This window comes from Schistosoma haematobium, chromosome 1 (assembly GCF_000699445.3).
Source record: "Schistosoma haematobium chromosome 1, whole genome shotgun sequence".
Classification (NCBI taxonomy): domain Eukaryota; kingdom Metazoa; phylum Platyhelminthes; class Trematoda; order Strigeidida; family Schistosomatidae; genus Schistosoma; species Schistosoma haematobium.
In genome coordinates, this window is record NC_067196.1 from 25,411,524 (window position 1) to 25,434,946 (window position 23,423).

At 36.1% G+C, this 23,423-nt stretch overlaps 1 protein-coding gene across 1 annotated transcript; it reads left to right on the plus strand.

Annotated features, from left to right (window-relative positions):
- Positions 1-833: 833 nt before the first annotated feature.
- On the plus strand, positions 834-22,009 carry AP1B1 (AP-1 complex subunit beta-1). Its single transcript, XM_051214092.1, has 14 exons — positions 834-1,300; positions 1,335-1,405; positions 1,438-1,543; positions 1,581-1,716; positions 1,750-2,126; positions 3,086-3,404; positions 7,459-7,737; positions 10,214-10,468; positions 11,166-11,537; positions 12,245-12,455; positions 13,898-14,277; positions 16,664-16,835; positions 19,010-19,164; positions 21,222-22,009. Exons 1-14 carry the CDS (start codon positions 1,254-1,256, stop codon positions 21,294-21,296), a joined length of 2,955 nt encoding a protein of 984 aa, XP_051073531.1. The 5' UTR covers positions 834-1,253; the 3' UTR covers positions 21,297-22,009.
- Positions 22,010-23,423: the final 1,414 nt, after the last annotated feature.

Sequence of the window (23,423 nt, forward strand, 5' to 3'; positions counted from 1 at the left end):
AGTCCATGGAGTATGATTAACTGAGGCGCACTGGTTGCCTTTGACCATGACGAGGATTGATGATTTGTTTGATATTCAGTGACACAACTGCCGGATGATTTGGCTAAGGCTCAATGACATTTCACTGGCCATACAGTAGAACTAGGTTAGCACAAATGAACGTATTATGTTTGTAATTCGTAATGGGCGGACAATCATGTAAAGAAGCATCGTACAAATACCACATGAACTGAGTGAAAAATACCTCATTAACCATGAAATCACCTTAGATTCATCTACAGAGCATATGGTCTATGGAAAAGCCCGTAAGGCACCTAAGATCGAGTGATGGAACTTATATATGTGAAAGTGAGATTCAAAAATTACCGTATTCCTCTTTCACCATGGAACCGTTTAAATTGTCCAGACATACTCTTTTCCATAGAAGAGATTAATATGTAGAACAATACTTAGACATAATATTAGTCCATTTTCAAGTACATGACAAAACGTTTAGTACGTCAGACTTTCATCAACATGAAAGAAGTTACCAGAAAAAGTGACTTTTTATAATTTGTATCTTAGAACCAAATGTCTGTATCAGACTGATAATCTGCATTACCATCTATAGTTTTTGAAAGGCAGTGTTATCAAGAATCCGATTGTGCTGTGAAACGTTATGACCACTGACGAAATTCGTACCACATCGCCAACCCATCAGTGGCAAAAAGTAGTCGTTGTGACTCGATCTAAGTACTAACCAGAGGTCGTCAGAATGTAGTTTTTAAAAATGCTAATTTTATCATTCATAAATAGTTTGAATCATCCATCGACTACTATCATTTGCAGGTGACGTGAAGATATGAAGGATGACATAGGACAGACTCCAGCTGAATAAAGCAATATTGTACAACCACCGCACAGTAGAACTAATTAAAATTAAGTCTGTCATAGGAACTCCTTGTCTCTACACATTGGATGCTTTCACAGTATCGTTCTATTGACAAAGAGATTATTCTTACGTCACTGTAAGTAGTGATTCCAGGGTTCTTGTGATATTCTGGAGCGTATTCAAACAAAGTCTAGTGAACTAAAATCGTAAATATGCATTTTTGACATATTTTGCCATCTTTGCTTACGAAGTTGAGAGCTTAAAATATATTTTGGTAGCATTTGCTAGTTGCATAAAAAACCTAAGAAATTAGTACAAGAATTAGACACTGAGTAGTCTGTCGTATTTTCAAATTAGTTTCGATTGTCTGTAGAGTTCAGATATGCAAGGTGTTGCTGCATCTGTTACTGATACCCTAGGAAATATCAAGTAACTTTTCAACTTTCCATGTACATAAATTTAGACCATGGCTTCAGAAAGTAACAGCTCAATCAAAGCCTACGGATGCTCGGTACTTCACGACAACGAAAAAAGGTAATTTTACTGAGTATACAAACATAAATTAGGTGAAATTTTTGAGTTGAAAGCCGAATTGAATAGTGAGCGAAGAGAAAAAAAGAAGGAGGCTGTCAAAAAGGTCATAGCCAGTATGACTGTAGGTAAAGATGTTAGGTACTCAATCCTCGGATAGGCATCATACATCTTTAAGTGCTTTGTTTCCAGATGTAATCAACTGTATGCAAACTGATAATTTGGAACTTAAGAAGCTAGTATATCTGTATCTTATGAATTATGCCAAGACACAGCCTGATACTGCAATAATGGCTGTGAATACCTTTGTAAAAGTAAGTTTCTACTAACTGAATTTATTTTTTTAGGATTGCGATGATCCCAATCCACTTATCAGGGCGCTTGCTGTGCGAACAATGGGCTGCATACGTGTGGAGAAAATAACTGCCTATCTCTGTGACCCACTCCGTAAATGTCTTAAAGACGAAGATCCATATGTCCGCAAGACAGCTGCTGTTTGTGTAGCAAAGCTGCATGATATAGATGCTCAGTTAGTGGAAGATAGTGGATTTTTAGAACTTTTGAGGGATTTGTTATGTGACAGTAATCCCATGGTAGTCGCTAATGCTGTCGCATCAATAACTGAAATATTGGAGATGACAAATTCTGATTCTGCAAGGTCCTTACTTGCCTTCGATGGTCCAGTAATTAACAAACTCCTGACAGCTCTTAATGAATGCACTGAGTGAGCAGTTTAATTTGGTAGTTCTATGTCTGTATTATAATGTATTTTGTTAGATTAATTCACATTAACTTCCACTATAAGCAAATGATACTATTAACTGAACTCATGGCAGAGGTCGATTATTGTGTTAGTAAAAGACAGTCTGCTTTTCATGTCATAGTTTCTCTTACCATGAAATACTTATGATTACGTTTGTGGTCATGTTTATGCAGTGTTGGCGACTTTGAAGTAGTTAAAAACATTGGTCTGAATGAATTGATTTCACTCACCTGGTAACTGGTAGTAATGCTGTTGACTTCATATTGGCCCACTAATTAATTGATGTTTGCACTGACTATACACGAACAAAAGTTGCATAATACTAATTCTTTTAAACCTTCCCCTTTATTGCCACTTCCTTAATTTCGGTGCGAAACTGGAAGTGAGACAAAATAAGCAAGTCAAATATCTGAAGAAAGCCCTCTTTATGACCTTTGTCCTAGCTCATGTGTTAAAATATAATTCTACTTGCGGAGATTTCGGAAACTGGTTGGTATTATCCTGTACTTTACATCCGTTGACTTTTTCTCCCTTTTTATTATCTTTATTTTCCGCCATTCTTATTACTGTTGTTTTGACTTCCTTGTATCTCCTCTGATTTGTTTCCTCTAGATACTACTAGTGCTGAGTGTGGCGTGTTGAACCGATATAATCGGTAAGACTTCGTGTCATATTATAGGCTTGGTTTGAAGTATTGCGCAAACCTGAAGTGATCCGTTAAGCCAATAAATATTTTAAGGACGATAGGAATTAGTAGGACAAGCATTATAGGTCCCTAGATATATATAGCTTTAAATTTAGTGAATAAGACTAAGATACTTGCTTAATACATCATTATTTTACTTAGACTTCCATTACATGAGATGCGGTAGTTCAGCATGATTTTATAACGCTTGTTTTCACTACCTTTTATACTCTAGGTGGGGACAAGTTTTTATACTTGATGCGATTGCAGATTACACACCTGGTGATGATCGTGAGGCACAAAGTATCATCGAACGCGTATCTCCAAGACTAGCACACGCAAACGCTGCTGTCGTTCTATCAACTGTTAAAGTCATTATGAAAATGTTGGAAATGGTTGATCCTACTTCCGAAACTGCATCGACTGTAATTAGAAAGTTGGCACCCCCACTAGTAACATTACTTTCTGCGGAACCGGAAATTCAGTATGTAGCTCTGCGCAATATTAACTTAATTGTTCAAAAGCGTAGAGATATTTTAAAGCAGGAGATAAAAGTAAGCAGCTGTTGTAATATTTAAAGCCATTTTATTAGTATGTTTGTTTGGTGCTAGAAACAGTTCATACATTGTAGATCAATGTGTACAAAACCCTCTTTTAAGTACCTATCTGAACTCGGACCATGGTTTAGTCTGTACCAATCTTATCCTGAGATTTGGTGGCCAATAAATGTCTTGTCCTAAACGGAAATAATATATGCAAATCGGTTGTAACTTCCGTCGCCACCATATATCCAACCGAGCTGGGCTCAAAGTTGGTAGTCAGTCTGCGAGAGTGTAGAGTAAATTTTACAAACGTTGCACAAAGACCTAAAAGCCTGATGGTCAGGGTGTTCTAATGAGTTGGAAGTAGCAGCTGCACCTGGCGACTGTTGGAAGCTATTTCAACATATCCGAACCACTGGTAGCAAAGGGTCTGGTGTGAGTGGAACGATCTATGAGGCTGATGGAGCTCCAATTAGTGCCATTCGCCAAGGAACAGTTTAGCTGGATTTTTTTCTGCCTATCAACACTGATCAGACTGTCCTACCCTACTCAAGGTAGGCTTGACGCAAACTAAACCACAATCTGAGTCCAGACATAACTGAACTCTCAAGATAGATGAGCTACTGGGGCAGTTGGAAAATAAAGGTAAACATAGGATGGAAACAAAGCGGAATAGGAAGTGAAGCAAAGTATGACAGACTTTTATTTAATAAAGAACAGTTATCGCTTGAGTTAGTATGAAAAAAGAGCACGTAGATCAGTTTATTCATAATTTTCGACCATAATATTTATGTATGGTCTGGGTTACTTCTCTGGCACCGCCCCCAAATGTCCCGGTACGGCCGACAGTGGAGAGTTAGTTCTCCCTCTCCAAACGCTCTCACATGGCCACGCGTATACAACCACTGCCGGGGAAGTCCTACTCACTGTCTTCTAGTGACAGGGGTGTTGTTTACAAAATTCAGAGGACGAAAAGCGAATGTCCGACGCTTTAACCGGGTTGGTGGACACGAAGGGTTCACCTAGGGGAGTTGGAAAACCCTCATTCCAAACCATTGGTTAACATGGACTCCAGGATCCTAAGGAAACAAATGGAGTATGAACCAATTATTGGTCACCGGACACCATTGGACTGCATTTCCTGACGTTGCTCCACTGCCTTGTGGATCAGACATTTAGGTGGAAGGCTCCGGGTGTGGCCCTTTAAGCAAACCATCTGCTTCGGTCTGGACACCCGGGCAGTATCATGGCCCACACACAAATCAAGTGACTTGTATGGCGCATATGTATTTGGTGCCCCTTCGTACCAATATTTGTGTTCAAATAAATAAAAATACGCACCCGAACCACAAGCAGGTGATTTGCCCAACGTGGTACCCACCGAAATGCCATTCTATAGTAGTCGGTAGCCAAAATAGCTTCATAGATTGTTATGATGGGTCGTCAATTGCTATGATTACGTCGGAATCGCTCATTACTTATACTTGTAAAACAATCAACCACTACAATTTCCATGACGCGAAGTAACAACAAGACTGGTACAAATGAAGATCTATTAAACCCAAAACACTACGACCCTAGTCAAAAGTACACCCATTTTGATTACTAATTAGGATGAAATCTTATATGTAAAAAAAATACCCAAAGTTATAGCAAATCACATACTGCGTGTCATGCTGAGCATTCTTCATGTTAATTCAATGCAAAAATGTATCTTCAATAAACATTACATTCAATTGGATCAATATTGTACCGAATAAAATATCACATTGGAAAACAAAGCAAATATTACACCGAGTAATCATCACATTGAACTAAAACGGAAGTAATGTTGAACAAAAATCACAATAAATAAAAGAACGTAATTTTGTTTTTTAATCCCATCATATCAGCCATTCGTTCCCGGAGTGTCCTGGAGCCTATGTGCAGTACTGGTTCAAAATCAGTGTGTTCACACTCCGTATTTACCAACGTCCGTCTTCCATCCTTTCATTTCCGTAAACAGCACCCCTCGCTGCCTAGAGGTAATGACTAGAACTTTCCTGTTAGATTCTATAAACGCATAACCGTATGGAAGCATTTCAAATACGAGGATATGTTCTTCCCACCCTCTACCTTACCAGGTGATTCTTGGAACTTATCTAGGCGTTGTCGCGATGCTCGTCTAGTTGTAAAGGGGCGGACCTACAACACTTTTGTAAGAGCAGTTTTGTTCAGTTATGACACCTGGGCTCTCCGAGTTGGGGATGTTGGGTGTTGTGTCTTTATGACCCGCTAGTTATCACATAATTTATTCGCCAGTCAAAATGCGACTTGTTCGCCCTTGTGTTGTACTAAACCAATGACGTCCGTTCGGTCTGATCAGCCTAGCGTCCTATTGGTCTAGTGCTCGCTTAGCCCGTCCAGCTGAGTCCAGAATGCCAACAACAGCCTCCACTATGCGAATCATTTATTTCAGACATACTGGGTTTATGTATCAACCAAACAGACCGCAACGCACCATAAAATAGAAAATAACACTCGTACAACATATAGCCAAAGGTGGTTGTGGACGTGCGAGATAGTAATTAATAAACTGAGTATAACATAAGAACAGCAAATCGTACAGTAACAATCTATAGGTCAAAACGAAGCTTATAATAAGGGGAATATAGATATACATAATCTGATTACTAAATAGTTATACCATAAGAATATATGGATAATACTAGTCCATTAATAGATCTCAGAAGTTACTCGTAATGTAATCTTCACTAGGATATAACATTAGGCAACTCTGTGTTGTAGTGGTAAGATTCGGTAACACATGTTGGAGTACATTGATGATAATTCAGTTAGTGTCATCATTTTGATACATCAGCCTCAGTGGATGGCATGTTTTGCGAACGTCATCCCAGCGGTCTGCACATCGTACGTTATTTACTGACACTGGGACAGAATAAAAAGAGCTAAGAGGTCATTAGTATATGGCATGGCGTCCAGCCATGACCCCACATCCTCGATCCGGACCCTAGGTATGGTGCAACTCAATGGCTTGAGATCTTGTCAGACGTGGCTCAGAATCGAAACGAGCGGTAATCCTGCTATAGTTTTCTTCTACATTTTCATAAAAGTGTAAGTAACTTACCTAACTGATGCTTTTTGGTTGTATTTTTATCTGAACGGTATCTCCTATCATATTCTGTTCTTGTTCATTTTTTTCGGTTGACCTTTCTTAATGATATTTCTTTATCTGTGTGGCTCATACTTTTTTGGTGTTTAGTTGTACCGGAATTTAGATGTGTATAAAATAAAAGTGGTTCATTCACTTTCATAGATAAAGTTATTTCTATATTAGTAACTGTCTTTTCCAAGAAGTAAACTTGTCGCTTGTTTTAAAGAAGTAATATTGTTATCATGGATATAATCCTTAGTCTAGTCAGTTTTGAGTGCTGTTAGAGGTATGTAGGCGGTTATCACTTCCCGGTTGCCCACACCGTGGAAGGGTTCTTCTGGAGGTACTTGAAAAGGAAATTGGATTAGAGGTGATCTTAGTGACCTGAGAGCGTGACCGCAGTGCCCAAGGGACAACTGCTTGAGGTCGATCACACACGACCTTTTTATGGGTAATTTTTGTATTAGCTCCGTACTTGTTGAGACCTTACCGCCGGAGACGGATATCCGTGGGATAAGGCGAGGTGTTTATTTTTAGGGTCGACCTTTTCTAACCCCACCTCTCCTTGTGGGAAGGCAGCATCGCCGTCATGCTGGTTGTCTGAAGGAAACGCCTTACTGCTGTCACACCTCTGTACAGTCAGCAGTACGACTTCGCCTTCGGACTTTAGGTTTGTTGCTAGACTTTACTTTCAATAATTATATCGTGTGTTCAAACCACACTTCCTCTACCAAGTTTTCGACAATCAAGTTTTGTTAACCTTCATTATAGAAATGGCTATGTTCGTTGATGAATTTACGTAGTTATTGATTTCATTTTGTAGGCTTTGATGTAGCTGTTATTTGTGGTATGACATCATTTGGTGATATCTCTTCATTCTCTATTAAGGCTTAAAAGAAGTTTATATTTCAGGTATTTTTTGTCAAGTATAATGACTCGATCTATGTGAAACTTGAGAAGCTAGATATAATGATACGTCTCATCAATCAGTCTAACATTGGTCAGGTGCTTGCTGAACTGAAGGAATACGCAAAAGAAGTTGACGTGGATTTTGTCCGAAAAGCTGTTCGTGCAATAGGGAGATGTGCTATCAAGATTGAATCTGCCGCGGAGCGTTGTGTGTCTGCATTAATTGATCTTATCCAAACAAAAGTTAATTATGTCGTTCAGGAAGCAGTTGTAGTGATCAAGGTAAATTTAACCTATGATTTCTTGGAACCATGTGATGATTTTATTTTATGTAATTATCGCAGCTGAATCTGTTATCTTTACATTTTATATATCACCGAAGTACTTTGCTGTGTACGATATACGATCGTATTGGGTGTCTTTGCCGGATTATATCGAAAAAGGAATCCCGCTTCAATGGTTCTTATGAGCGCTCTTATTCACATTGAATTTAAGATTGTCCTATTTCCTTGAAATGAAACCCAAAAAATTCAATATGTTGTCTCACATACACATGAAGATTTCTGCTTGTCTTTTGATTGTAGTCTCTGTTGCTTAACATATTTCTCTGAAATTTTCAAGTGCACGTAAATCATTAGTTAGGCTTAGAAAATCTGGCTTTGCATAGTTTATTAAATTCAAATACTACTTTAGTGTCCAATCATCTTTAACTGTATTTGGTCAATTGAAGCAACTACTTCGATGAATTTGGTGTTCATCATGTTATGCTAATGATGGGTGGCAACTTGGACCGATGCATATATGTACCCGGTTCTACGTTGTAGTTGGCTGAACTGTATTTGGTCCAGACTTTTAGGAAAGAAGCAACCTTCCTGAAAATAATCTTATTATTTATTATTTTATTTTAACACATAGATATTGGTACGAAGGGGCACCAAATACATATGCGCCATACAAGTCACTTGATTTGTGTGTGGGCCATGATACTGCCCGGGTGTCCAGACCGAAGCAGATGGTTTGCTTAAAGGGCCACACCCGGAGCCTTCCACCTAAATGTCTGATCCACAAGGCAGTGGAGCAACGTCAGGAAATGCAGTCCAATGGTGTCCGGTGACCAATAATTGGTTCATACTCCATTTGTTTCCTTAGGATCCTGGAGTCCATGTTAACCAATGGTTTGGAATGAGGGTTTTCCAACTCCCCTAGGTGAACCCTTCGTGTCCACCAACCCGGTTAAAGCGTCGGACATTCGCTTTTCGTCCTCTGAATTTTGTAAACAACACCCCTGTCACTAGAAGACAGTGAGTAGGACTTCCCCGGCAGTGGTTGTATACGCGTGGCCATGTGAGAGCGTTTGGAGAGGGAGAACTAACGCTCCACTGTCGGCCGTACCGGGGCATTTAGGGGCTCTGAAAATAATCAGCCCGTTTATTACTGAACATTCAACCATTGGGACCTCAGTTCGAATCCGCTTTGGTCAATCAAGGTTTTTTCAGGATTTTTATTGGTTTGTGTGCTTGATAAATCAATGTGTTCTATTAAATCTTAATTTTTCAACACGTAATCAATATCTTTCTGCGTAGACAAAACTAGTGTGTGTCTATTTCTCACACCTTATTTGTTTTTGATTGTAAATGTCATAAAAAATTTCCACTCAATGAATATAGTTCAACCCCAATAAATAAATACATGTTTGTCTGATTCTTTTGTGTACCACATTGAAAGTACCCTGTTACAAATACGAAATAAATCATCCAGTGGTTGTACTGCAAGTATGTAAGAGATTGTCATATACTTGATTCTAATTTACACAACTCCCTTTGGCAAATTGAAGATTGTTTTGTTTCGTCTGCGTTAATTTCTAAGTTAATAAAGTGTAAAGTAATTAAGTCGACCACTTCACTTACATTGTAAGCCTAATCTTCACTTGTCAACGTGATTACGACCAACCACTGGCCCACTTTGACGCGTGGTGTAGAAGTAAGTTGGAAGAAAGCCAGTAAAAGCTAAACCAAGACATGGCATCAGCCCATAGTCATTAGCTGTTGTTGAGCAAAGCTGTGTAGGTAAGTCCAAATGCATCCACTTTTTATTTCAAAGTACCTACATTTTTTATTCCACAAATTCATTCATCCCTCTATAATCTTTTCTACTACTGATCCTGTTACCACTTTTACTACACTTGATAACTTCGTCTCGCTGTCCTAATTTAATTGTAGTAACTTGAACCGGTGCACGTATGCATCAGTTTCTTTGCTCATGATTGACTGATTTCTAGAAGAAAGCTCATCTAAGAAACATTCTAATTTCATCGTTTACAATTGATGTGTTTTATTCCTATTTTTTACCTCCAGTGTTATCACATAAATGACTTGACATTCAACCTTTGTTTGTGCAAAACATGGTATTTTCACCATTTTTTCCAAATCTTACATGTTTCTTTGTCTTCGGGTTGAACAAGTTATCAAGTAATATGACTATCAGCATTTGGAGTCAACAAACACATGTTGCGTTCCGTATTCTTTGGAATCAGTAATATTCCATTTACAACTTCTGTTTCTATGGAATTCTAAATCCGAATTCAAAATGTTTGTTTGTCAATTTAATTTTCATTTTTTGCCCTGACTTGTAAGTTTAAGATTTTCGAAATATTTTAAGCTTAAGTATATTTTAGTAAATATAGTTCCACATAAAATTTTAATTAAAATATCTAGTGTTTCATACTATAGTTCTACACTTACTAATTTTTATTTTGAAGGACATATTTAGGAAGTATCCGAATAAATACGAGAGCATCATCTCCATCCTGTGCGAGAATCTTGATACATTAGATGAGCCTGAAGCACGTGGGTCAATGATTTGGATCATTGGAGAATATGCTGAAAGAATTGATAACGCTGATGAACTACTTGAATCTTTTCTAGACGGTTTTCAGGATGAAAACACCCAGGTTCAGTTACAGCTGTTAACTGCAATAGTAAAGCTATTTCTTAAAAGGCCGTCTGATACACAGGTAGTACATGGTAAATGTTTTTTTTTGTTTTTATGTGATTCTTATGCTTGTTTAAAAATTTTTGTTATAATTTAGTAACATTTGGGGTTTTGTAATTATTAAGATCCCAATGAGTATGTAACTTTTTAGATGTACGCAGCCTAAATACGTGCCTTACATTTTCCTCAGAAGTCTGCACGATAGAAGTATCAGTTCATCGTATTAAAATCATTTTTATAATTGAAATATACAATCAGAACCCCATAAAGTATTTAGAATAAACATCCGATCTATGGAATCCTCCCCGGCTTTTCTCTTAAGTATACATGCTAAGTACATTTCCTAAACTTTGAGTATAGTTTATTCGATTTTACTAGTAAATCCAGGAATATTAATTATTGTTACGATCCAACCAACACCTTCATTTTGACACTAATTTGAAATTCCTATCATTACGATGGACCCCTATATTTTTTGCTGCAGTTGTTTTGTTCACATAGTACCAAATTATTCATGATTATCTTTTCCGTTCATATAAATCTATGGTTAACGTCATGTAACAACAGTTCTTCGACCAATGTTACTTGAAATTCAAGCTACCTAAAGTCTGTTTACTAAAGCAACTTGACTAATATTTGCCGAACATGTTTTACGTTACACAATTATAGATTTTCGGTTTTCTAAGTGTTTTAACTAGTTTTAATGTCCTTTTGTTCAGGAACTTGTCCAAACTGTCCTTGGTTTAGCTACACAAGAGTCTGACAACCCAGATCTTCGTGATAGGGGTTATATCTATTGGCGTTTACTGTCTACAGACCCGGCAGCTGCTAAAGAAGTTGTACTCGCAGAAAAACCACTTATTTCAGAGGAGACAGATATGCTTGAACCAACGTTATTGGATGAACTCATTTGTCACTTAGCAAGCCTAGCTAGTGTTTATCACCGGCCGCCAAGTTCTTTTGTCGAAGGTAGGCATGTAGCTCGGCGTCAACTTCCAGCACGCGTAAATGGGGTCTCCTCGGCACCTGGAGCAAATTATGGTGATTCACAACAAGTAGATGTTCCAGCTCCTACGGTTATCCCAACTCAGGTTTGTTTTTTTCCCAGAATTCTCATAAGTTGTATTTCTCTACACTTTACGTAATAAGTTAAAGGTGACTTATATGTATCAGGCAGTTTTAACTGTATATATTTACTATTTCTTGGTGTCAGAAATAAAATCAGTTTTCTTAGTTTGCATTACGTGATTTTACAGAGTTCAATGTTTCTGAATTTCAAGTTGGATATTAAGTGTCTATAAATTATAAAATTCTGAAGGGTATCATAGAAAATTTCTATTCTCGCTAAGAAATTGTAGCTTCCAGTAATTGAGATCAATCTGTTGAGGCTTCCCATTCCAATGCCTTAATACCTCAGTTCAACTTGAGATTATAACTTCCTCACAGTCGTTGCTTCTAGAAAGAGAATATCAAGTCCCACTTTTCATCATCGTCATATGAACCATTCTCTTAAGTCCTAATTTCTGATTGCATATAGTTTCATGGGGCTGAGTCTTCAGAAATGTGCTGGATTTTACTAAGGTTTCCACAATGAATTGGTTATGTTGCCCGGAGAGCACACTTATTGCTTTTATCTTATAACTTAGCATATAAAGGCTCTCCACTTGTTTATTTATTGCACTCATTCACAAGTTTCAATCGATAAGTAAGAAAGTCTGAATATACAGATGTTAAACAATTTACAGTAATTGCCGCCTAGAGGATTCTAATATCATTTTATGTTCTATCTTCAAACCAGGAGACATTAATTGGGGACCTATTGGATATTGATCTTGGAAGTGGGCCATCTACATATGATTCAACGATGCACCAGTTCTCTCGCCCTCCTGTACCAAATACTGGATATAGTTCAGCGACCCCTGATCTTTTGGGTGATGGCTTAGACGATCTCTTACCTGGTGTTACTAAAACTCATCCAAATGAAGAACAGAAGACTCAGTTTGGAGGAGGTAATATATATATTTATTTTTTCTAATGATCAATTTAAATAAAAAGTCATTCCATTGTATATTGTTTGTTGGACAACAAAATATTTTCTGTATGCAACTTTACTAGAATGTGCTAATGTAACTTCAATTAAACTTTATCAGGATATTTCCAAATGTATTTTTAGTTTGTCTCGTAATATTATCATAAGACAACAAGTGTACCCACCATTGACAACTTTATTTAGTTATCTTTTCTAGGTTTCCTGTTATTGTCAGTGTTATGGATTGTGAGCTCATGGACGGATTTTTAGATTCTTAACATGAAAGAAAAGGACGTCGATCTATAGATGGTACGCAACGACACTATATAACCGAATGATGTCTGATCACAAGAACGAATTAATGACTTAATAATTTGATAATAAAGACAAGACCACTAACCAGAAGAATAAGTTTACTTATTTAATGAAACCACATGCTTATATAGAAAATACCAACATAAAATAAACATGATAGTGTTATAGGCTATTGGAGGAACCAAGTTTGTAGATCACTCATTCTCCAATCATTTAAGACTTAATATCAGAAGGGGGTTTTGTGAAGATTTTAGTAATTCCAATTGTTGAGATCATGAGTCAATTGAAGCTAGACCACCATGGAAAACCTGGAAGCACTGGACGGCTGTTTCGTCCTGTTGTGGGACTCCTCAGCAGTGCACATCCACGATCCCGCCTCGCGGGATTCAAACCCAGAACCTCCTGGTCTCGCACGCGAGCACCTAACCACTAGACCACTGAGCCAGCATCCAACGGTATTAATGTCTAACTTCAACTTATTTATTAAACATAAAACTGGACAATCTTTGTTAATATCAGTTTAATGTGATGGGATGCGGGGATTTATGTTATTAGAGGATGACTTTCAACATAAACTGATAATGGTGCTTGACTATATAGTGAGATAGTTTTAATTTCATTTCCCTATAAACTGGACACAAAAAGACCCTACTCCAAAGATTTGTTAGAGACCAAAGGAGACTGATTTACATAGGCAGCAACTGCGACTAAATGTGTCAACAAGACCTTTCAAATTGAAACAAAAAATGTCATAATAGAAGAGCAACGAACCAAAGGCAAAAAAAGGGAAACATTCTTTGAAGGCTTCACTGTACGAAAATATTAATCCAAATTTATTAAAAGAAAGTAACAAATTGTTTTAAGGGTTCATCAATCCTCAGCAACTAGCGAATCACTCCAAAAAAGAATGGGCTAGTCCAATTTTATGTGAAAGCCATCTACATCGTCCTCCGGTTCGTACTAAACCATGATGTCGTCTTAGATAAATTCTCTTATATCGCTAATAATAGTTGTTTATTTGGTTTTACTTGCCTTAATCTGTAATTAACCTTGCCGTTTAACTGCTATACTAACTAGTTCTTATTTATTTTGTCTTTTATTTTCTAGCATCTTCGTCGGCTGCTGACGTGTTGGCAGATATTTTTGGAGGAATCAAAATGTCTGATCTTTCTGGTGATACTGGCTTCTTTGTGCCACCTGCAACTGTTTTACTGGAAGCTGCTCGTGGTAAAGGTCTCGAAATTCGTGGTACATTTTCTCGTAAGACAGCTACCGCACAAGTTTTTATGGAGCTGACATTGATTAATAATGCACTAACTCCCATGTCTGGATTCGCTATACAATTTAATAAAAATAGCTTTGGCTTAGTTCCAGCCCAAGCACTAAATGTCCCTACTCCTTTGATGCCTCATCAATCTGTTAATGTATCCCTTCCGTTAGCAACTACTGGTCCTGTAATGAAGATGGTTCCACTTATGAATCTACAGGTGGTTTTCCTCACATTTTTTAAGATGAATTTATTACAACGATCTCATTATTTTATAAGGTAGAAATACTTGCAATCAAATAAATTAATAAGTCTTGTAAATCAATGGACGAACTACTTATTTTTATGATTGTATAACTAGATGGATTTTTCCTTCGTTGTCTACAACTTCTGCTTATACGTCCACCTTTCAAGTAACAAAAACACAGACTCCTTTTTTTACAAAGTCCATTCTTTGTTGCGCCGTAAAATTGATGTGTTTATGACACTCATCTGGATCATTCTCTGGGCCTCAAAACAAACATGTATTCCCGTTGGTAAGATGGTTCTTACTTCTAACGTATTATCGTGCTTTAGTAACGGAAAGTTTATTTAACCACGGAGTTGGTTGTACTACTGACAAACCTGCTCAATGATTAACTCAACTGTATTATGTCTGAGAGCTTGTTTTCCTGTTCTTCATTCATAATTTCACTAAGTTTAACCCACTTTCGTTTTAATCTAGTGGGTAATTGTTTAACCACAAGCTCTAATATGGACATAAAATTTAATTCAGACTCGATATTCAACGATATTCGTGTATTCCTATATATAATTGGATTGCCTAGAAATATGGTAAAGTCTCTTGAATCATCTCTTACCTTTTGACCATCACCCTCCACAGTTTCAAACACTACGAGCCACCACTGATAGTCTTCCGAATCGTTTAAATATATGTCTAGCTTCTATGTGAACAGATGAGGTAGGCGAAAATTTTCAACACTAGATCTTGTAAATTGCCTTATTTGAAAAGTCAGTCTGTCCCGATACCATTTCTAATTCTTTCACAAAAGTGGAGCAATCTACTGGATCCCTATAAAACTATTCGGCACACACTCAAGGAGCTTGAAGTAGTTTTCTTAGTTTCTACTTCAAATTTATCAAACAACATCTCAAACAAACTATTAACATCACCATTACCTCGTCGAATCAGCAGACAGACAGGCATAGTCGAAGGTACGAGCTAATTTCCAAGTAGGAGTGGTTCAGAATTTTCCAGGTTAACCAAATCCAGAAATTCGACTAGGTTTAAACGAAATTTAGAAAGCAATTAATGGAACTTGGAGATCAATTATGACTGTCACAGTTGGTAGAGTATTTCTGAAATTGGAGAATCGCAGACTGTAACTAACTTCTATCGAGGAACAAAACCAGAACGAGTGAGTAATGAAACAGGACGTCTGTTTATTTGATAGAAACTAAAGTGTGCTAACGCCTTAAAGCTATCCTATGAGTGACTTTGAGCTTAATAATCAGGAGTTAGCCAGCCATTCATATAACAGCTATTCCTCAATAGTTCAAGGTTATTAAAAACTGTTACCATCCATGTCATCATTCAGATTAACTGAAATCTAGTTAGAAACATGATTTCCAGTGGCAGGTTGTCCGTAATTGCGTTTTAAAATCGCGCTTCAGTTCAACAATCTCCATTCTGACTAGTCATTTCTGCTTGTTTCAAAGCCGTCAGTATGGTTTAGTTCTATGGTGTTTTATATTTAATTATAATTAAACGGCTCCAAAGAAACTAGATAAATAGCTATTTCATAATAGGTTATGACCACGTTGTGATCAAAAAAAGAGTATAATACTGAGAATTATCTCTTTTTTGTGAGATGTAATTTTAACTAAAAATCAATCATTACTTGTTGTCTACAGTGATTATACTAATTAATCAGTTACCGTTTCTTATTTCTAGCCTATATTTGGTCAGAATTCATCAAAATCTGCATGCTAAGAGAGTGTATGTGTAACAGCATAGAGCTCATTTACGTGTAAAGAAACATTTGTGAAAACTAAAACGTTGACAAGTATCATCTTAGGAATTTGGGTTTTGAAGTAGAAACTACACTAACATAAGTTAGAACAGAATATTTTTTGGTAACAAAAAAAATGCTAAGTCTTATTTCTTGAGTTATTTAAAAGCTAGTAAAGTTTTCATGCCATGTGATTTTTGTCTGGAATACAACAGAATAAGGTTCAGAATACTCTAAAACATTTAGTATGAAGATTACAATTGTTAGTATATATATAACCTTTTTCAATGCTGTAGCAACACGTAAACGCCACGATTTAGTTCAATTTTTTTAATACATCTCAAATATTTAATTTCGTGTTGTCATTAGTTTTGATTTCTTCAATTTTCCCCTCATTGTGTTGGTTCGATGCATACCTGTACCTTATCTTACATTGTTTATGACTGGCTACATAATCTCCAATTACTATGTTACACTTTTCATGATATATTATATTTTAGCGATCACTAGTAGTGTTTTTGTTTTGTTTAAACAAGTGTTAGCTAATTGCAAATTTCATGCTTGCTCGTGTTTACTACTCTTCATTTTCAATAGATTGCTGTCAAGAATAATATTGACGTATTTTACTTTGCTACGTTGGTACCAATGCATATTTTGTTTGTCGAAGATGGAGAAATGGATAAACGAGTTTTCCTAGCTACCTGGAAAGATATACCTAGTCAAAATGAACAACAGTTTACTTTGAGTCCAAAAAATCTCACTGCTGGTAAGTTAATTATTTCTACTAACTTGCTTTCATCATACGATTTACTATTATGTTTATTATTTTTGCCCATTTTACAAGAATTGCATTATGCAATGAATAAATATTTATCTAAAAGTGCTTTTTTTAATCCCAGTGTTAATTTTACTTTCTAGCATGTTGCTGGTAATTATTTGTATAACAAAATGCTTAACAAGTATATATCACTTTTGAAAGCTCGGTAGTACTTTCTTGCTCTGAAAATGATTAAGCATTTAAACGGACATTTATGTTGATATTAAATGTGTGTACAAAATCCATCCACATTCTGTCAAAAGAAAACTAAGAAACATTTAAAATGATTCATTTAAACAGTTGAAGTCGATCTAAACTGGAAGCACTGAACGGTCGTTTCATCTTAGTATGGGAATTCTCAACAGTGCGCATTCATGATACCTCACACGGGATCAAACTTGAAAAAAGTACATGTTAAACAACCCAAGTGAATTCATGCTTTTTAACTATATTCTGTCAATCACCCTCATACAAACATTACACTTATAACTCAAGTAGTGTTAGAAGTATGGAGGTAGTTGTCATTCCCAGGATCTTCACACCGTGGAATGGTACTTCTTTTTGAAGAAGACGGACCTGAAAAGAAAACTGGGTTAAGAGGGTTCTTGATGACCCTAACGTGTGACCGGAGTGTCTATGGAACAACTGTCTGAGGCTGGTCACACACAGCTTTTTTGTGAACAATATTTGATGTTTTAGCTCTATACTTTAAAGCCTTACCACTAGTGGCGAAAATCCATAGTGTAAAATGAAGTGTAGTGTTTTTAGAGTAAACTTTTCCTAACCCCCTTCTGTTTTAGCAGGGCAGACCTCACAAACCTGTACTTGGTTACTGAGTTACATAAGCAATAAAGAGTTCAGAAATGACAAGTGTAACCATCCTATATAACAAATAGTAAATACTTTCATATAGGCAAGCGATTACAATTTTCTTGTAGTCTCCTTATCACGCCATATTTATTGATCATGTGCAGTAAAGTCAATATTTTAAAAGTTAAATGGTGTTTTAATCCTTTCGAGTCCTTAAAATTGCGTTGTTTTCTGATATATCATCTGTATGTTACTCTTAATGCCTAATCAAAGCGTGAATTGTGTGGCGCATATATATTTGGTGCCCTCTTGTATCAATATTTTTGTGTTCAAATAAATAAATAATAAACTTAATGCCTAATAGAATAATTCATTTCATTTCATTGCAAAAGATATAACTGTAAATACAAATAACACCACTCTCAATCAAGAACCAGTTTAAGTGTATACGATTAGATTTAACTCTAATAGACAAAGTATAAGATTTTTTATCTTGATGAATCTGTCATTTGATTAACATAAAATCCAAAATACTGGATTCATTATTTAAATTATTTCCAGTGTTATATTTTTTTTGGAAATCTACCATTAAATGAATACTTATTTATAAGTATGATTGTGTTAAACGGGACATTGTTCAAATTATCACTATTGATTCAATCCATATATGTTTTTCTTTCGATTATGCTGTCTGATTGTATTATGACATAAAAATTACCTACACATGCATTTAAACAATTACGTAAAAGGTAATAACGTATACACCTGTTCTACCTACTGTTTTGTCATCGAAATAAATGATATCAAGATATGTCGAATGTTGGTGTTACGTTAGTCAATTAATTAGTCATTTGAAGTACTGTAAACTACTTACTGGATCTTTAATGGCTTTCAGATATAACTCCATACCGATAGGGAAATTCTATGCTTGTTTATCTAGATCAATATGTGATGTTTTTTTTCAAATATAACTCATTTACTAAATACGAAGTTTTATACTCGGTCTTAAGCCATCATATCATGTGAGGGCAAGTAACTATCCTGTTACATAAATCGGAATAATAAGATCAGAGTGGAATTCGAACAGTGTTATCTTACTGACCATGGATAATCTTGGTTGTTTAGCAGCAGTTTTGTTGTCTATCTATATCAGTTTGTTTAGGAGAAGGTAAATGTTAATTCTTTGGTTTCTGTTAACCGATCTTCACTCTGCAACAAATTTATATGTGAATATTTTTAGATTAAAGAGATACTATTTAAATTTCTTTAAATGCTTTTTTTATGTACATATAAATTTTGCATATCTATTCTAGATGCTTGTAGCAGTAAATTACGTCAAAACAATATATTCACTATTGCTAAACGTAATTTGGATGGTCAAGATATGCTTTACCAATCTATGAAGCTTACAAACGGTATCTGGGTATTAGCCGAATTGAAAATTCAACCAGACAATCCGTCTTTTATTGTAAGATTGATTAAATAATTAATGTATGCTATTATTTATGTCTATCCGTTTTGTTAATATTTTAGTTAAATTTATTAATGAATAATGAATTAGTGATGAAAAAAGGAAACATTAAGTATCCTTTAACCATATTTGAATTGTGACTATCAGTGAAATATAGAATGCGTCATTTTGCAATGTACCTACGTCCCTAGTGTTGTTTATTCATCAAGCTACTGAACCCATGTATCAACTAACAGGCATAAATACATTTGTAGTTTCCTGTTGTGTTGGTATTCTGAAATCCAATTGATCGGTCTACGGATTTTAATTAAAAAGAAATTATCAGTATGGGGTAGCGGAGATTATTATGTTTTTGATTGAGATCATGTGTCGATCAGCGTTAGACCACCGCTGAAAACCTGGAAGCACTGAACATCCGTTTCGTCCTGTTGTGGGACTCCTCAGCAGTGCCCATCCACGGTCCCGCTCGTGGGATTCGAATCCAGGGCATTTGGTTTTGCACGCGAACGCTCAACCTCTAGACCAGTGAGCTGGCATCCAACGGTGTTAATGTCTAACCTCAACAAATCCACGAAATCGCGCGACTATCTTCCATTGTGCTGAGGTAGATACCTGTCTACCTGACAAGGGTTAGCTCCACTGGTGACGGCTTCGAATCCTCCGAGCGGGATCGTGGATGTGCACTGCTGAGGAGTCCTAAGATAGGACGAAACAGCCGTTCAGTGCTTCCGGGTTTTCGATGGTGGTCAAAGACCGATCGGTTCATGATCTCAATAAAAAGAAATTTTTAGATGTATATACGGATTCGCTTTCAATTTCAGCCAGAGTGTGATCATTAGCGACAAACTCCAAAAGAGGAAAAATTACTCATAAGCAGGTTACAAATGATGTTTGTTTGCAAATCATTTCCTCGTAACGATCTGACTGAGAATTTACTTTAGACTAGATGCATTTTTACTATAACAGTATCCGTCAATTCATTGAAACATTCTGTTCTAACCCACTACACCAAAGGTATTTCACTACAGGTTCGCCTAATGTTACTATCACGATATAGATAGATCGATTGTGGGCAATATTCATGTTCCAAAAACAAAACACTTGCATACAGTTTTATTGAATCATTATTTCATTCCACCCTTCATTACGTAGGTGAAATTCTACTCCTGACTGTTGCTGCTACCTTGACGTGGTGGTCGGGCTTGTCTATCGTGATGAACCGATCGAGCTATACTGGCTGGAACAATCGTTCCTGAATGTCATACCATGCCAGACAGGTCGGTTGAAGAGCGGTAAGACTGGTAGGAGATCAATTGCCGAAAATTTACACGACGATAAAGTTATTTCCATCGGTAGGTCTATGATGGAATTGAACAAAAATTAGATAGTGGGCAACCCTGTCGGTCACCACTTGAGGTTTCAAAATCAGATGATAGTCCTCCATAAGCTCTGACTCGACTGGTAGTGTTCGAGCAAAGAGTCTTGACAAAATTCATGTACTACTGGTGAAATTCTATTCTTTAAGCTTCCCTCTTGAAAAAATTCGCAGGATTACAATCCACTTCTTTGGAAACGAAACACTTACCTATCATTTTGACATATTATAGTTGCTTTTCAAGTATTAATCTATCCAGTCAATTGTATCGTACAACTGACTGGTCACTACGATAATGACAGTGATATGGAGGATCCATCTAGGGCAATTGGAAAACCCTGGTTCCTAACTAATGGTACACATGGGCTCCAGGATCCTGAGGGAACCTATTATCATTAATAACTGCTACTGGCCTCATTGTTATTATTTGGTGCCCCCTTGTATTAAGGTTTGTGCGTTCAAATAATAATAATAATATAGCAGTGATTTACTTAGTCTACAAAAGTGGTAAGCCTAAGTCCATTGACAACGTTTCTAATATGTCATGGGACATCACATTCAATTATCTTTGATAATTGTAATTGAATTGTGTATGAACACAGTGATTCTACAAAATACTCATTTTTTATTTCAATTAATTATTCCCACCCATTCTTTTTTTCCTCGTTTATTCTTCCAGTTATCATTAAAATCACGTACAATGGATGTACATCCTTGTGTTCAATTGGCATTCGATGAAATTTTAAATCATTGATTATTATTTATTCTCTTATAATTATTTACTACAACTAATAATTAGCTTGATCATTTCTTTTCTCTACTGACAATAATAATACTACTACTAGGTACTACTAATTTCAATCGTTAACTGTGTGTTTTTTTAATGTGGTGTACACACAAATTTAAGTTTATTTTGTTCTAGCATTCGGGACTTAAAAAGAAAGTACCTGTGGTTCTTTGTGTGTTGTTATTTCATTTTACCAATTGTTGTTGATTACTTTTATTTATTCATTTCATTCCATTTATCTTATGCATAGTTATATCCATACTTACTATGTGATTCCAACTCAATTATCATATCACAATTGTTGTGTACTGTTTATCATTCACTGCTCATATTCAAATTGATTTAAATAAATATGTTTAAATTGTAATAATTGTTGTTATTCATAGACAGCACCACATCATTTTTTATTATGCTATAGCATAATAGTCAGAGGGTCATAGGCTCTTCCATATCGCTCCATCTACTTGGAGTTTGTTATGACTACCATTATCTGCCAAGTATGAGTGCTGCATATAGTTCTCAGTATAGAAGTTTGTAATTTGATTATCTATTCACCCTACTGTTTTATGACTCAGAAAACTAGGTAACTTTTGAAGGTGTTTTGTTCTTTAACGTGGTTAGTTTAGTCATGAAGTTTTCATTATCTTGCTAAGAAATATCAGTAATCTCAAATTTATTTCACTGTATTATACTCTTTAAATAACATCTCCAAGCACTAATCTTCCCGATTACTGCTTATACTCTTATTACCTCTACCACTACGGGATTTGAATCGACCACTGCATCTCTATGCTAATGTGGTGTGGCAACTCGAACTGATGTACGTACGTACGAAGTTCTACGTTGTTACTGACTGATCAGTAATCACTGGGTGATATTTCGTAAATACTTTCATTAGGAATGTGTACTGTTGGATATCAGTGAAGATGTTCTTATTTAAGTGCTGTCATCATAATAAATAATTATCTCGCGGCTTTCCTAGGACTGTTAAATGTAAACGGCTAAGTGTAACGAATTATTGTCACTTTTTTCATCCCATTTTGTTATTAAATTGAGACATGAAGTACTGACAAAGCCCCAATAAACGGTAATTTTACAAGTTGTATACTGTTTTTCCCAATATTTAACACAAAAAATGTCTCACTACCTCTGGAGAAGTTATCGTAGCTACTTAAGCTGTAATTGTATTATATGCCACTGAACATTGTCGTCTCGTTAGCTCATTTGTACCGATGATGCTAAGCGCATTTATATGACATGGCAGCGTGTGATTGTTGTTAATAATAGGAAGTTGTCTGAAGTTTTTCTTGTGGCTAAGTGACTTGTGAATGCTCACTTCAACTACATGTATAAATATGCATATATATTGAAACAAATATATCTTCGTTTTAATTAACCTAGGAACTTTTAAACCGTGTGAATATGTTTGTTTCCCGACAAATTGTATATGCAAACTGAATAAGTTGGTTGTCATTATATGACTTATCTACTATTAAGCATAGTAAAGGAAAACTGGTACCATATCACTTAGAGTTGTGTTTACTTCAAAATTAGCATTGGACATTTAATCATGATCTACCTTCCAACTTACTAGTAAAGCTAAATTCTCGATACGAACTGGAAGAAAAGACTTGTTCTTATTGCTTTGTATGAGTCATAACGTTAAGTAATCTATCTTCTTTTTGAAGGCTGTAGTGTTTATCGGCACTTTTTCTATCAACCGATTATGTGGTTAGGGCTTCCTGTAGTATAAATACAATATGCCGGGAGAAATTCCTTCTCTGTGTATAGTTAAATTTGGCAACTTTCAGTCTCATTTTGTTAACTCGAGAGAAATAATCTCACCTGTTGTTCACTTTCTTCCTTAAACATGGTAAAATCATCCGCTTTGTGAAAAGTATATATTAGCTGTTCACTAAGTGAAACGTACATCCAACGTGTATATGAGCACAAAGTGTCTAATGATGTTTTATCAGCTCTTCTCAGTTCGTCGAAATCATACTGCTTAACAATAATTTGAGTAAAAATGCTGGTTACTCTAAAACTAGTGTTTCTGGGACTTGCAAAGTCACGAATCCTATTTGCCACTGGGCT